Source organism: Atta colombica, unplaced genomic scaffold (genome assembly GCF_001594045.1).
Source record: "Atta colombica isolate Treedump-2 unplaced genomic scaffold, Acol1.0 scaffold121, whole genome shotgun sequence".
Lineage (NCBI taxonomy): Eukaryota > Metazoa > Arthropoda > Insecta > Hymenoptera > Formicidae > Atta > Atta colombica.
The window spans coordinates 1,305,181-1,319,687 of record NW_017259208.1 but is presented as its reverse complement, the minus strand read 5'-3'; the positions used below and the strand labels follow the sequence as shown (position 1 = coordinate 1,319,687).

Here is a 14,507-nt window from a genome sequence, read left to right as displayed (position 1 = left end):
GCACAGGCTTCTTGAGAGGAATCAGAGGTAGGCAAGTATGAGGCATATAAGCATAATTGCGATAATTATATAGTTCTGTTCTTTTTAGTTGAACTTCTTACATGGTTCATCTTTTTCCTCCTTTTTTTTCGTAGAAGATAAAACGAATCATGTAAAAAAAATCTCGAAAGCGAATCAGGTAGATAGATAATACAAGCACGTAATCGTGATAATTATAGATCCGTTTTTTTTTTGTTAATTACTTGTTTTTCTTCTTTTTTATAATGTGAAGAGAAAAAGGGGAAAAATGAAATTTAGTTAGAAAGAATCGATCTGCAGGACCATTAATATTATAGTATATTTATATATATATTTATACATATACTATTCATTGTAAATTATATTTTGTATCATCTATGCAAATAACTTATAGATCATCGAAATAATTATATGTTCTTGGTCATTGCATTGAAGTTTCTTAAAAACTAAATTTTAATAAATATTTGAATAGTAACGAGCTGAATGTTTATTAAATGTAAACATATATTTATTTATTTAGTACAAGAATCACTAATTGGTTTAATTATCACTTTTATTTAATAAATATTTATTTACTGTAAATAAATGTCAAATTAGTTCTATATATTCGCGAATGTTTATTAAAATTGATTAAAACGTACATTTTTTGGCTGCAGTATAGTATAACTAAAGTTAGATACGTATTAACAATCATAAAACAATATTTTTTTCTTTATGGTGTTATCCAATTTAAATAATTTACGTATTTTGCTAAACTGTCTAATTATATTGTTTACATGAGAAAGATTCGCGTAAACTTAAACAACACAATTCCATGGAAAAGTATTCTTTGAAATATGCGGCACAATCCAGTACCGGATTTTGTAATTCTTAATAACAGTGTTAATATCCTTATATTGTACATGGTAAAAAAAAAAATGCGCAATAATGTAGATATCGAATTGTCGTTAAAACAATCATTACAAATCGAGATACTGGAAGTCCTGGAACATCATTGACACATTTTTGAAGTAATCAGACTGCGTGCTCCAGAATTACGAGGCATCGTAATACGCGGGATTCGCGCAAGTTTTGGCCTTCGCGGTGAGAGGTATCGATTCTCGTTACGATGCGTTCCCGGTCGACGTTCTCTGATCGACATGCCTCCACCTTTCGGCGGGACGTAGATCATCCTCTCGACTGCTTTTGACGGAATCGAGGTTCACGCGCTTTCGTCGGCGCCGTCGCGCGCATGTTAATTCCTGGAGATCCGATCCCCGCAAGGTTCTTCCGCATTGCGACGTCCGTCCGTCCGTTGACACGATTGTTACGCCACTGCGCCGTGTCGCCGTCGCGCTCGTGTGTACGTAATAAACACGACGCACGTACCGCACGTGCATACGAATGCGCGAGCGGAGACGTGCGCGCGCGCTTCAGTTCGTATTTACAATCGCGTAGCGGCGTATATCGGAGCCGCCGCCATTCGCGCTCGCGCTCAGCGCCTGCGTACATCTTGTTTACAACTGCGGAGCTCGGCGTACACATGACCTTTACAAGATAGACACGATCGTCTGTTCGGTTGGCTAGGCGTGAACCCGCGCGCGCGGCTCACGAGAAGGAGAAAGAAAGAGAAAGAGAAAGAAAGAGAGAGGTGTCGCGCGCGAGTGTGTTGTGTCGTGAGCGAGAGTCCCGTCGCCTTTTGCTGGAACATCCGGCGGCCACGTTACCCGGCGATTGCGGGGACTCGCACGAATTTTACGCGCGTTGAAAGGAGAGTCGAAAGTTGTGCGTTACGTCGCGATCGCGTCTGCGTCGCAATTGTGTTAACGTTTTCGCGTCGCGACGATCGACGATTAAACAACGAGAAAGACGGCCGATCGGTATAATTGCTTGCGTCTGATCTCGATCACAGTCACGCGAGTGACGACACGATTGTTTGTCGCGCGCATCCGAAGTACTCTTGGTAAGTACTGCGGGACGTGAGGGTTTATCACGCGCACGCACGCACGCATGCACGCACGCACGCCTTAACGACGGTTGAGGTGGTCGAGGAAGAATTCTATACTCGGGCGAAGGAGTCGCCTCGAATTTGTCGTCTCCGTTGGATCGCGACCCTTACGAGGTGGGACGAGGGGAGACACGGACGTGATCGTGATATCCCCGCGTCTATTTTCGTGCGTGGCTGATAGTGCGTCGTTAATCGGGTTGTCCCGGGTGTGCGTGTCGTTTCCCCTCTTCTCCTTAGACGCGGTGGAGAAGGAGGAGCGGAAGAGGAGCCACACGAGGAGCAGCTGCGGAGAAGGAGCGCGAAGAGTGGAAGTCAGTCGGCGACGGACGGAGAGCGCGGTGCGGCGAGAGGGGAGAAGAAAGGGAGGGGAGAGGAAAAGAAACTGCGTTTCTCTCCCCCCTCCCCCTCCCCGCTCCCCCTCTTCCACCCCCCGCATCGACCTGGAATGCCGCCGTCGCTGCCACGGTTGTTTTGATGTCGGCCGCCGCTATTGCGCATGAAAAAAAATCGCGTTGCCCTTGGCAGTAGCCTATTTATCGAGAGGAGCGCGCGACCGTGCCACGAGCTGTGTGCCGATAAGGGGCGAATTTCGGCCAGCCGCCCACTTGCGAGGCTCACCGTCACCCGCTATTCCCGTCTATCCATCCATCCATCCATCCATCCATCCATCCATCCGTCCGTCCGTCCGTCCGTCCATCCATCCATCCATCCATCCGTTCGTCCGTCCGTCGTGTCTGTCTGTACAGATATACGTCGGTCGTGTTTCCTCGCCACGCTGTAACACGTTTTCCACGAAAGAGACTCGAGACGTGCGGCGTTTGCTCGCGATTAGAGAGAGAGAGAGAGAGAGAGAACCTGTCTTGTTGTGAGTGTCTCTTTCCTCCCCTCTGCCGCCACGTCGCTCTTCTCTCTCTCTCTCTCTCTCTCTCTCTCTCTCTCTCTCTCGCACTCCCTGCGTCGTGAATCGTATTGCGTATCACGCTCTCCGTCTGTCTGTCTGTCTGTCTGGCTGGCTGACCGACCGTCCGTCTTTCTATCTCTGTTCCTCTGCGCGTGCGCTCGCGCGCACGTATGAGTGTAATGTGCGGTGAGCGCGCGCGTGAGTGAGTTAGTGTCGGTGTTTATTCTCGCACGCGTATGAGAACACGCGCGCGCACTCGTGTGTATACACGTCACCGTCGTGGAGCACGCAGTAAATTGTGTTATTCGGAGAGATAAACAGGTGCAGGAGGAGGGCTCGCTCGGTTGTTCGCTCGCTCGCTCACAAAACGGCCGCACCTCGTGGCATACGCGCTGTGTGACGGCTCGTCGTGTGGCTCACGGCAGTCCGGCGTCTACACTGTCCTCCCCCGATCGCGGACGCGCGTCACGAATTACTTGCTCGCGCGAGGAATGCGCGAGCGGCGGTGGCATGGCACGTCCGAGCCACCGTTGAGGAACCTCGGCGCGCCCGAGATGCGGCCTGAGCCGCCTGAGATTGGTGGCGGGCGAAATTAGACGAAACCGCGTGACAGGTGGATTCGAGGCGTGCCGAGACGTGGAGAGAAAGAGAGAAGGAGAGTGAGAAAGGAAGAGAAAGAGACGAGAGACGGTGGACGGAGTGTGAAGGAGGGAGCGTAGCGAGAGTGAGAGAGTGGCCGTCGCAATATCTCGGAGTCCGCGGGATCTTCCCTACTTGGTTCCCGACGCCGTGAACGTGCGAGCGAGAGAGGACCGAGGGTGATTGTGAAGATTGTGATCATTTCGTTGCCGCAGTCATCGTCATCGTCATCGTCGTCTCGTGGCTGGCCATAGCTCGCCATTGTTATTGTTGTCGTTCCTCCTAACCTACGAGAAGGTGGACGTCCGCGACTGCCATCGTGAGAGGAAGAGAGAGGGACGCGACGCGACACGACGCAGCAGCAGCAGCACGTCCTCGGACCTCGGGGAACGTTGCGACGAGGGCATCGCACATCGCACATGTAATCTGGCTGTTGCTCGCACGCATCGCCGTGTATATTTACGTCCCGAAACGTGCTCAGTGCGAAGGCGCGCGCGCCTCACGAGAGCCGCTCCCGATATCGTTTCCGTCGTGACTGTCAATGTGCGACGGACCTGAGCGACGCGCGATAACAGCGAGTCGACAACGAAGACGGCACGTTTTTCCTCAACAACGGAGGGAAGCATCGTGGCGCTGGAAGGCGCAGTTCGCTGACACGTTGACGGTCGTTGTTGTTATGCCCGCGAAAGTGCGCGGATCACGCTCCACCAAGGCGATTGAGCGGCGACGTTAATCGTGTTGCAGGAGCGACAGAGACGGAGAGATATCTATTATTTATTAAAAGATTGATCGATCGATTGAACTTTTATCGTCGGTTTAGGAACATGTCCTCTAAGAACATTCGAGATAAACAAAAATATCAAAAGTAAAAAATTTTATAACATTGAAAAGTAAGAATCGACAAGGAAAGTATAGTGAAACTCAAAAATAATACGAAGATACACAAAAAATTAAAGAGAATTAAGTACAAAAAATTAGAAAAGAAATCGGTATAAAACGCAGAATACAACAAATATAAATAAGACGAAAAAGAGAAAGAGGACATTTGATGCGAGTGTGGAAATTGTCGTCGTTTCTCGAGCACAATGAAATGAACTTTTGCGCCGTTGTGCGTGACGCAGTCTTTCGGTGAGGACGAGGCGCACCGCACGCACGTGTGACGACGTGCTCTCGGCACGTTCCGCGAAACGCGCCGCGCACGCCGCGGACTCGCATGCTCGAGGAGAAAGGAACAGGCAGCGGGAAGTGGGAAGCGAGCAGGGACGATAGTAGCCGGGATATCATGTGAATGATACGTAGAACGCGAAGGGCCGAAACGCTTGTATCCGCGTACTCGAGGGATTCGTTGGTAATCACTAATCGTGCGACAACGACGAAGACGACGACGACGACGACGACAACGACAACGACAACGACAACGACGACGACGATCTTTTCGATCGTCATCCCGACGATGTCTTCGGGCAGGGGCCCGGCATCGCCCTCGGGCGGGCCCGTGATCCGCTCTGGCCATCTGAAGAAGCTCAAGACGATGAAGAAGAAGTACTTTGTGCTGCGCGGCGAAGGACCCGGTTGCCTCGCCTGCCTCGAGTATTACGACAGCAAAAAGAAATTCGAGAACAGGCAGCCGCCGAAGCGCAGCATACTGCTGCACAGCTGCTTCAACATCAATAAGCGCGGCGACACCAAGCACAAGCACGTGATCGCGCTCTACACCAAGGATGAGTGCTTCTGCCTGATCCTCGACAGCGAGAAGGAGCTGGACGAGTGGCTCAAGGCGATGCTTAGGCTACAGAGCGGGGACGTGCCCGACGGGGAACAGCCGCGGCCTACATTCGGTAAATAAGTCAATTGCGCCGTTTTTCCATTTCCCGCCCGAACTCCCGTCAGGAGAACTGATAAGCAACCTTTATTGCTCCTTTGCAACCTTTATTACTCCGATCGATATATACGTATAATCGCGCTATCAAAAATTAGCCATCGTCATAAACGGATATCGATATATTGACGTTTAAATTCCCGCTTGTTATTTATTTGTCTAATAATGACATTTGCGTTCTTTAGTTAGCAATTTACGTACGGCCTTGATATACATTCTGTTGCGTCTTGGAAAATATGAGTCTTCTCGTTTTCTGCGGATGATAATCGATTTTTTTTTTATGAGATTATCGTGTACCTTTTCTATGATGAGATTATCGCGCACCATCGACTGACGTAGGGACTAGCAACAGAATTTGGTCGCATGTACATGTTTGTTTATATCTACACTATAGAATGAATCGATGATTTTCGGAATGCCTCTCCGCGAATTTTATGTTTCATTCCTTTTTTTTTAAGAAGAACAAGAGTTTTCTTGTAACTTAAAAAAAAATTGCCTATTTTGTCCATATCAAATTTTATAATTGTGTACATATTCTTGAGAAATTTATGCGAAACTAAAGGGATAGATACAAAGATGCACAATAAAAAGTGCATCGCTACTATCTGTGTATTTTGTGACTTCCACATTTCGAACGAGTTATGTAGCCTTGAAATAAAAATAACGTTGGCAATTGTTTATGTTTTTGTGTTCCTTGCAGGAACAAAGAAAACAAGAGTAATGTCGGATAAATAAAACGCCTTTGTTTCAAATTATGTATTACTCCTTTGGTCCCTCTACACAGAATCTCTGTTTTAATATAAAAAAGATTCCGTGTTTGTCTTGATTATTAACACAATTCTCTTAATATATATGAACTAGAATTATTTTATACAAGAGTCAGTATTTATATTATTTTATATTTTCGAGCATTATTCACTATAACGAATTTGAACTACAAGTTTTCTACAACATTTAAGTATATGCAAACATACATAATAATAAATAATAGTGAACTTGTTTGCGTTATAAATAGATGTTTATTGCATAATATTACTATGCATAATATACAATTCCTATAATAATTTACAGTAAATGAATTATAACAGATATTTTAAGTTTTCCATGTATTATTTTGAATTCTAAATTTTTAAATATAATTGATTATAGAAAACTTAAAATATTTGTTGTCCCTTCACAATGCATGTTTACACTTACCTATTGAAATTAAATATAGTTTATTACATAATGAAGTATTACATTCATAAGTTATTTTCGTATTTCAAATGAGATTAGTATCTTATATTTTTTTTATGTCTTTCAGAACACGTGTGGCAAGTTACAATGCAAAAAAGAGGTCTCGGTGCACGAAAGAACATTCATGGACCCTACAGATTATGCCTCACCGATCAAACTTTAAGTTTAGTGAAAATTGGGGCACAGGATAACTCTGATTCTATCGAGATTTCTGTAAGTTTACGTTAAATATAGTTAATGTAGTGTAGCATGTTACAGACTAGTACTTATAGCTATAATCTTTATTTTTTTTATGTATAATCTTTTATTTTTTTTTGTACGAGCTTTGCTATTTAATAACAAAAGAACGCCGTAGTCTAATTTTAAAGCGTTTTTATTCATGGTGATCCGAAATGTATTTAGACGGATCAATTTTCACCATGAATAATAAAGTGAATGAAAGATTTTGTTTAGACTAAGCGACGTGACACGGCGAAAGCATTTGAACACGGTGATATTTCAATGCCTTGATATATTATTGCCTGTTTGGAAGGCTTACCGTGAAGCTTCGCAAATTAAGCGCCTTAATAATGCGCATTATTATTAAAAAATATATCTTAGAATTTTGTTATCGTTAGTTGAAGATTAACAAAATTTGACATTTATATTAGAATCAATATACAATCACTAAATTTTTTTTCTCTTGCAGCTAAATTATATTAGACGATGTGGATTTGCGAATGATATATTCTACATAGAGGTTGGCCGATCCGCCGTAACCGGAGATGGCGAATTTTGGATGGCAGTCGAAGATAACAATATCGCGCTCAATATGTACGATGTTATAACGACTGCGATGAGGAATTCGAAAAGTAACAAAGACGAAGTTGGACCTCGCCAGAGAACGCGTAGTTCCTCCGCCAACGAAGCCAGTAAACCTATATCCGTTCTTCAAAGACGGCATACAGGTCAAAAGCTTCATGGCTTTTCGCCCCTAGGTAAGCTGCAATTTTCGCAAATCTGCTCCTTGTACATATCGTTTATCCATTGTGTTTTATACCAGGATGTAAGTTATCAGTTTTTTTCAACGTGTTTCGTATTACTTATCGAAATGTGATTTTCGTTTCGCATATGTAACTTGGGATATATCGGTTATCACGTTTATAATCCGAAGTCGACAGAGATACTGCGTCTCAGTTTGCTTCGATATACGTCATTTGTGTATTTAAAATTATCCTTTTTACAAATTCCTTTTAAATCCGGACTTGAAACTTCGTCTAATACACCGTTCCTTTACACATAATTGCACACGCACATTAAATAAATTGTATACTTTAAGAAAACCAGGTGAATCGTCGTATGTGTACACATTAGTGTTCAGCTTTAGAATAACACAAATGGGTTTACGGGGTTTACAGAGGAACAGAAGACATACAAGGAGCAAGTGGAACCATTGCAAGAGCAGACTGCTACTTCCTCTGTTCTCACACAGTGTAGTCAATCTCGGAATACCTCCTCCACCAATACAGTCACGGGTCTGTTCTCTGTCACAATAGCTATTTGCTTTCCTTCTTTCGCGTTTCATGGATTTTGAATGGCAAAAAGGACACATAAAAACAGTGAACATGTCGTTTATTTTTCTTCAATTTTCCATTTCATGGGATATAGGACTTTATCCAAAAACTTGATCATTGCATTTTTCTTTTTATTACATTTGATACATATTGCAACACATATTATTTACATATACGCAATTGATATGACTTTTATTTTCAATTTTTTAGAAGAAATAAATTTAAAAAAAATTGTGCTATCATATATTCTCATTTCATTTGTAAATATCATTTATTATATTATACACATAGCTTATTTATTTATAATACATTATCTTTTGGAAAGAATTAATAAATGTTTAATAAAATGGGAAATATTTTTTTAACGTTAAAAGTAATGTCAACTTATTGTTATGTTCATATCAAATAAATTTTTGGAAACATGTAGATTGAAAAGCTAAAGCTGAAACTTTTATACGAATGCAATGATCAATTGTGTTAAAAATAAAAATTTGGGTCAATCAGTAATGCATCATTTTCTGAGTGTTAGTTTCATAGTGTAAATAGCATGATTGATACAATCGGCAAGTTATCTGGAATCTGTAAATTGTCTAATGTCAGGTATCATATATATATATGTGTATAATGCATCTTGCTAAAATGATGACGAAAGACAGGAAACTGAATTGATACGCTTTATTGTCATTTGTAATGTTATTGGTGTTTTATCATAATTCTTTTTTCACGTAAAAGTTATCGTCATAAGAAAAATCAAACTTAAGAGAACAGTTAGTTGAAAAGGATTATTAAAATAGGTTTTGTGTGTCAGACTTGTCAATAACTCATCGCGAAACATAAGAGATAGATTCTTTTTGCGGTCATGTCTTTAACAGCACGATTGGTACACTATCCGTGCCGTATCTGTCATATCCGGCACAAGATGCACGTAAGACAAAAGACAGTTGTGCGATAGTGAGAGGTGTGTGGTTTGCAGCCGTTGCTGGTACCGGGGCTTGGACTACTGGGATTGCCACGACTAATGCCAACAGTGCCGGTACCGCTAGACGTCGTCATTCGGTAGCGAGTCATCCTCATTCCGTCAATAATTCCCAATCCGTTCACAATGTCACAACAGCAACAAATGCAACTATGACTACTACTACTGTCACTACCACTACCATCACTGCAACCACCACTACCATCACCACCACCATTACTGCGACCGTCACCGCGACGATCACTACAACCACAACCGCGACAATATCCCATCAGAGAACCTTGTCGCTGCCCTTAGCTGCCGTTATTATCAATCAAACGCAACCATCTAAAAGATCCGTTTTACGGTGTATGTATTTCGTTTCGTCACACATATTTGTTTAATCGATCCGAATCTCTGTTTTATCCTTCAGTGTTTCTGCAATATGCTTGTTTTGCTCTTTTTGTTACACATTCATTCCTTCCAAACTGTATAAAGCCAATCAATGTTATGTTTATCTAATAAGAGATCATAGTAATTACAATTGTAAAGTTTTGCTAGCATGCTATATTATTAAGTGCTATTATTAAGTGCACGATGTATTATGAAACAAATGCTTTAGTTCGTATCTTCTATTCATTTGTTATTGAACATAAGGAATGATGAATATGTTTTGTACATTTCTCCTGGACGCTCCATAGTGTTGATACTTGGATAATAATTTCTGCAAGCTGGTTATCATAATCCTTATTTTGCTATATTTAATTTTTAATCCGAATTCTGCAAACGCGCAGAATATTTTTTATGAAGTGACTATGATTACTGTTGCTTAACTTAAGAAAAAAAAAATATATATATACATATAACAATAAAAAATATATTGTGTACATATATAATAATTTATATATGCGAACATATAAAACTAACCGCTGTTGCTATGCTGGGACAATGGAACTGGCTTCTTTCTACTGTATGCAAGTAAACATCACGAGGAGATTTCTGATGAGTATCTTTGCAGGTGCTACCGGGCGCGATCGATGCGACAGTTTGCCATCGAGAGCTCGTACTACCAGTGAGGGACAACCAACTACAGTTGTGTTAAGCCATCCTAGAGGAGCCCATATTATGTCGCACGTACCGCGACCGCATTCCATGTGTGGCCGAGGCCTCTCATATTCTCCACCAATCGCGTCGATGCCTATTAGTCCATCTTCCGATATCTGTTCGTCGGATTCGGCCGGATCGTCACCTTCGATGGATGATTGTGGTGAGAATATTTTGGAAGAAAGCACTGTCTCGAGGTACGGGCATTCCTTGACACCTGACGAGCCTGTAATCTTAGACAAGAAAGGTGACGACTATGCCCTGTGGTCAACGTCGCATCCACATTTGAAATACTCGCCAAACTTTAAATCTCATTCGCCCTCTCAGGTGGGTGTATTCGTAATATTACTTCTGAATCTTAACATATTATTAATAAAAGAGCTTTTATACAATATAAAACATATAAGGATAGTAAACCATCTTCTAATCTCTATGTAGTAAAGAAATTTATCTTTTATGTTTAATAAAATCCAATAAATTCTCCCTTTTTATAATATTTATAAATAATAAACTCAAATTCTTATTTTTACTGGTTTGTATTTTCTATATTTTATTTAAATAAAATGATATTTAATTCAAACAAAGTACTGTTTTATACTTTTAATTGCTGGGTAAACTAATAATTGATCGTTTTGGTTGCAGAGTTCCTACCAGAGTGAAATGTACAGTCCCTGTGGGTCGAGTCCGGGTCGTGGAGGCGTATACATGCCCATGAGCCCGGCGACAACGGCTCATTCGCATTCCCGTGGATCATCCCTTGTGGAGGAAAGCAATGTGGATGGCTACGTACCGATGGCACCAGTTGGAGATGACGGTTATGTCGATATGGATCCTGTAAATAGTCATAACGGTCACTTTTCGGACGATATGTCGCAGAACGATGGCAGTAGCTGTTCTGTTACGTCTGGCACGCCTAGTACGGATCTGCGGTTTTCTGAGTATCATTTGGACAAGGTAACCAGCTTTTTAACACCTGGGGAAGATCTGCAAGCCAGACAAACCAGAGCTTACTCCGTTGGATCGAGACCGGAACAAGCCAATAGGCATCGTAAAAATAGGTAGTTAAAAATATTATTTAGATTTTAAATATTATATACGTTGTTATTTGATATAATATTATTCACAAAATTCTATGACATGATTTGAGAGAATGTTTCAACTAAATGAGTTTTAATCAGATTTAATTTCTGAGTAATTATCGTGGTCATATGGGATCGTGACATAGAAATGACACCTTGAAGTTTTTTGCTATTCGTAAATAAAGAGAATTTGGGTAAAAAGAAATAATATGATTGCTTTAAAACAATTAAAACACTTGTAAAATTGGGCCGAAGCTGTCCTTATTCCCCTCCCTCCTCTGACAGTCAGTAGATAGTCGTAAAAGCATGTAAAGTGAAAATAGGCTACGCATGTGAATTAAGTGAACGCTGGCAAACACAGTATGCAAATTTCTCACTTACGATGTCAATCCAATATGGCTGCAGCGATTACTCAGGAGCTTTAAACGTTGTTTAGTACTCCACCGACATGAATGATATGAATGGCATTTTTTACTTTACATTAATCTCTATGCAGATTGGACATTACTCCGCAAGACGCCAACAGAGTACGAGCATTTTCCGTAGGTAGTCGATCTAAGAGGCCTGAGATCGGAAGGCTAGCCAATGTAATTACTGCGCCATTACCAGCTGGTTCGGAAACCACAAATTCGAAGTCAAGTTCCGCGCCGTTGCTGTCGAGCTCTTGGGGACACAATTCGGGTTGCTCCGGAGCGTCCGATCGTATGGAGGATCTCATGGAGTTGGATTTCACGAGACCCAGTGTTCCAACCGCTCTCTCTTCGCCTCCGACATCATGTTCCCAACCTCAGTCGCAACCGCAACTGTACTCTACTTATTCTACTGCCACCGACACTAGTTCCTATGTCGACATGTCGCCCGGACAAGCTCCCATATCGACTACTGCCCCATACGTCGATATGAGTGGCATAAATAAGGTATTATCGATATATCGATGTTTTTGCTGATAAAATTGTTGCATAAGCCGTTGTTAAGTAACAATAAAAATTATTTTCTTACAGATCAATCGCAATAACAATAATAATACAATCACTGCCAACCATAATCATAGCCACATGCATATATCATCGCTAACTTTCGCTCATAAACCTGTAATTACAACTTTAAAGCCGGTAGAAGAAGCTGAGGGACCTTATATGAAAATGGATGGTACCATAGAGATAGATTGGACGCATTCGGAAGCGAGTCCGAAACAATTGTCATCGCCTATTCAAGAGGATACCTATCAAACAAATGGGCCACCAGGTATTAATTTGTAAACATTTATTGCAAAAAAAATTCTTAAATTCTTAATTCTTAGAATATTATTCTTTATATAATATGATGCAATAAAAATAATATTTGTGAAAATTATTATAAATATTGTTTAGGCAGCACAAGAACAGCACCTGTAGATCTTCCGCAACCAAGGCGTCCTCCGGAGGGCTACGTCGAGATGTCTTTTAAAGCGCGGCCGAGTTTGGAACAAGATTACATAAATATGAGTATGGGTGGGAACAATCGAAACAATCGTAAAACACGAACGGGCAATCGCAAGGAAAAATCGCGATCGCAACCAATCGCGATTCAGGCAGGCAGCAAGCCATCTAAAACTCCAAATTTTCTACCTTTGAATGGAAGTCCGACATCCGAGAGTCTAGCGAGCACTCCCGCCTCTCCGCCGCGAGCAACACCAACGGGTTCATCGGCCACGATTTTCCCCTTTTCTCTGAACAGTCCTCAGTCACCTGTAAAACCTTTCACGAAAAAAAACGATGAGTTCTCCACGACAGAAGGAGAAGGTTTTTCTAACCAAAATAAAAATAATGAATATGCAGTGATGGAACCCGCAAATACGGTTTATACACCGTGTTCTACCCCGTTGACGGAAACGATATCCTTGTCGAACGCAAATAGCGAGAAGCCACCTAGTCCTGTAGAGAAAAATGTTCGAATTATATTAAAGTCTTCGTCATCGCAAGAACACGGTAAGCCCATTAACGTAATAACGAAAAAACTGTCGGATCTAACGGTGTCGAAACCGCGTCTCGTCACGGCCTCACCGAACACCAGTCCTACCCTGACGGGTTTCAAGCCGTCAACCGTGCAACAGCCGAAGCCATCCTCGCCAAAATTCATCGACGAGACTCCCACGCCTACGCCCACATCTACACCCACGCCCACGCCAAGTCCGTTGGACAGCGAGGGCTACGAGAAGCTTCAACCAGGCGCGACAATACTGCATTACGCTAGTCTCGATCTGCCGGAGGTCGATAATCCAGCGCCCGTGTCGCCGGCGTCCACGCAGGAGAATTTCACCTACGCCGAGATCGACTTCGCGAAACTCAAGCAGACCTAAAATATGCGCTATCCAGAATGCGCATATTTTGCTGCCCCCGTGTCGCGTACAAGGCTGTGCGTGACGTGGGGTGGTTTGGCTGACGCCTCTTGTGTTCCCCACGATAGCAACGAGTAGGCAGGGTATAATCGATCGTTCTGACATTGGCTCTGCTGGTCTAACGAACAAGACGCCGGGTAGGAACTGTATATATAATTCATTTCTTTTTCTCTCCAGCCTAATGGCATTATACCGCTCGCCGATCTTTCTTATGTAATAGATTGGCAGCCTATTTTACATTGTTTGAGAAATAAGCATCGTTGGTACCTATAGTTCTGGTTGTACTGCATTAATATCGTATTTTATCGGAATGATGTGAAATTTTTTAATATAAGTGAAATACACTTTTCTCGCTGATTCCGAAGAGAGTCCTCAAATCTGTCCACATGTATGCTATTTCTAATATTAAACGATCGATAATTTAACGGAAAAGAGCAAATTACGAAAACGTTAACTTTTATTTTTAGTTAAAATATTATATTTGTATAATTGGGTTAGTAGAAGAAATTTTTTTGATATTAGAATATATCATCTAGTTAAATGAGAATCGCTTGTAAAAATGTATAAATCTTTTAAATTTTAATTTTGTTAGTGGATTTGCGTGTTATCTCTATCAAAATTTGTTTTGTATTATATTTCTAGATGCTGACAAGCCAAATATGTATAAGTCAATTCTTTTGAGATATATATAGATATATACACACCAAATTTAAACTTGTATATTTATGATAATCTCCTAATATATATATGACGATGAAATTTATTTATATTGATTGTTT

General features: G+C 41.8%; 1 protein-coding gene across 4 annotated transcripts; it reads left to right on the top strand.

Moving 5' to 3' along the window:
- Positions 1–1,085: 1,085 nt before the first annotated feature.
- On the top strand, positions 1,086–14,224 carry LOC108694672 (insulin receptor substrate 1). 4 transcript variants are annotated; one of them, XM_018204298.1, is made up of 11 exons: positions 1,086–1,960; positions 3,520–5,383; positions 6,728–6,873; positions 7,349–7,637; positions 8,058–8,174; positions 9,187–9,537; positions 10,187–10,599; positions 10,915–11,330; positions 11,848–12,268; positions 12,353–12,596; positions 12,722–14,224. In XM_018204298.1, the coding sequence occupies exons 2-11, from the start codon at positions 4,834–4,836 to the stop codon at positions 13,687–13,689; spliced, it is 3,915 nt and encodes a 1,304-aa protein (XP_018059787.1). In that variant the 5' UTR covers positions 1,086–1,960; positions 3,520–4,833; the 3' UTR covers positions 13,690–14,224. The 4 variants fall into 4 exon arrangements, with proteins under 4 accessions (XP_018059787.1, XP_018059786.1, XP_018059788.1 ...); XM_018204297.1 differs by lacking the exon at positions 1,086–1,960 and having other exon boundaries at positions 2,428–5,383; XM_018204299.1 differs by lacking the exons at positions 1,086–1,960; positions 9,187–9,537 and having other exon boundaries at positions 2,429–5,383; positions 12,722–14,223.
- Positions 14,225–14,507: the final 283 nt, after the last annotated feature.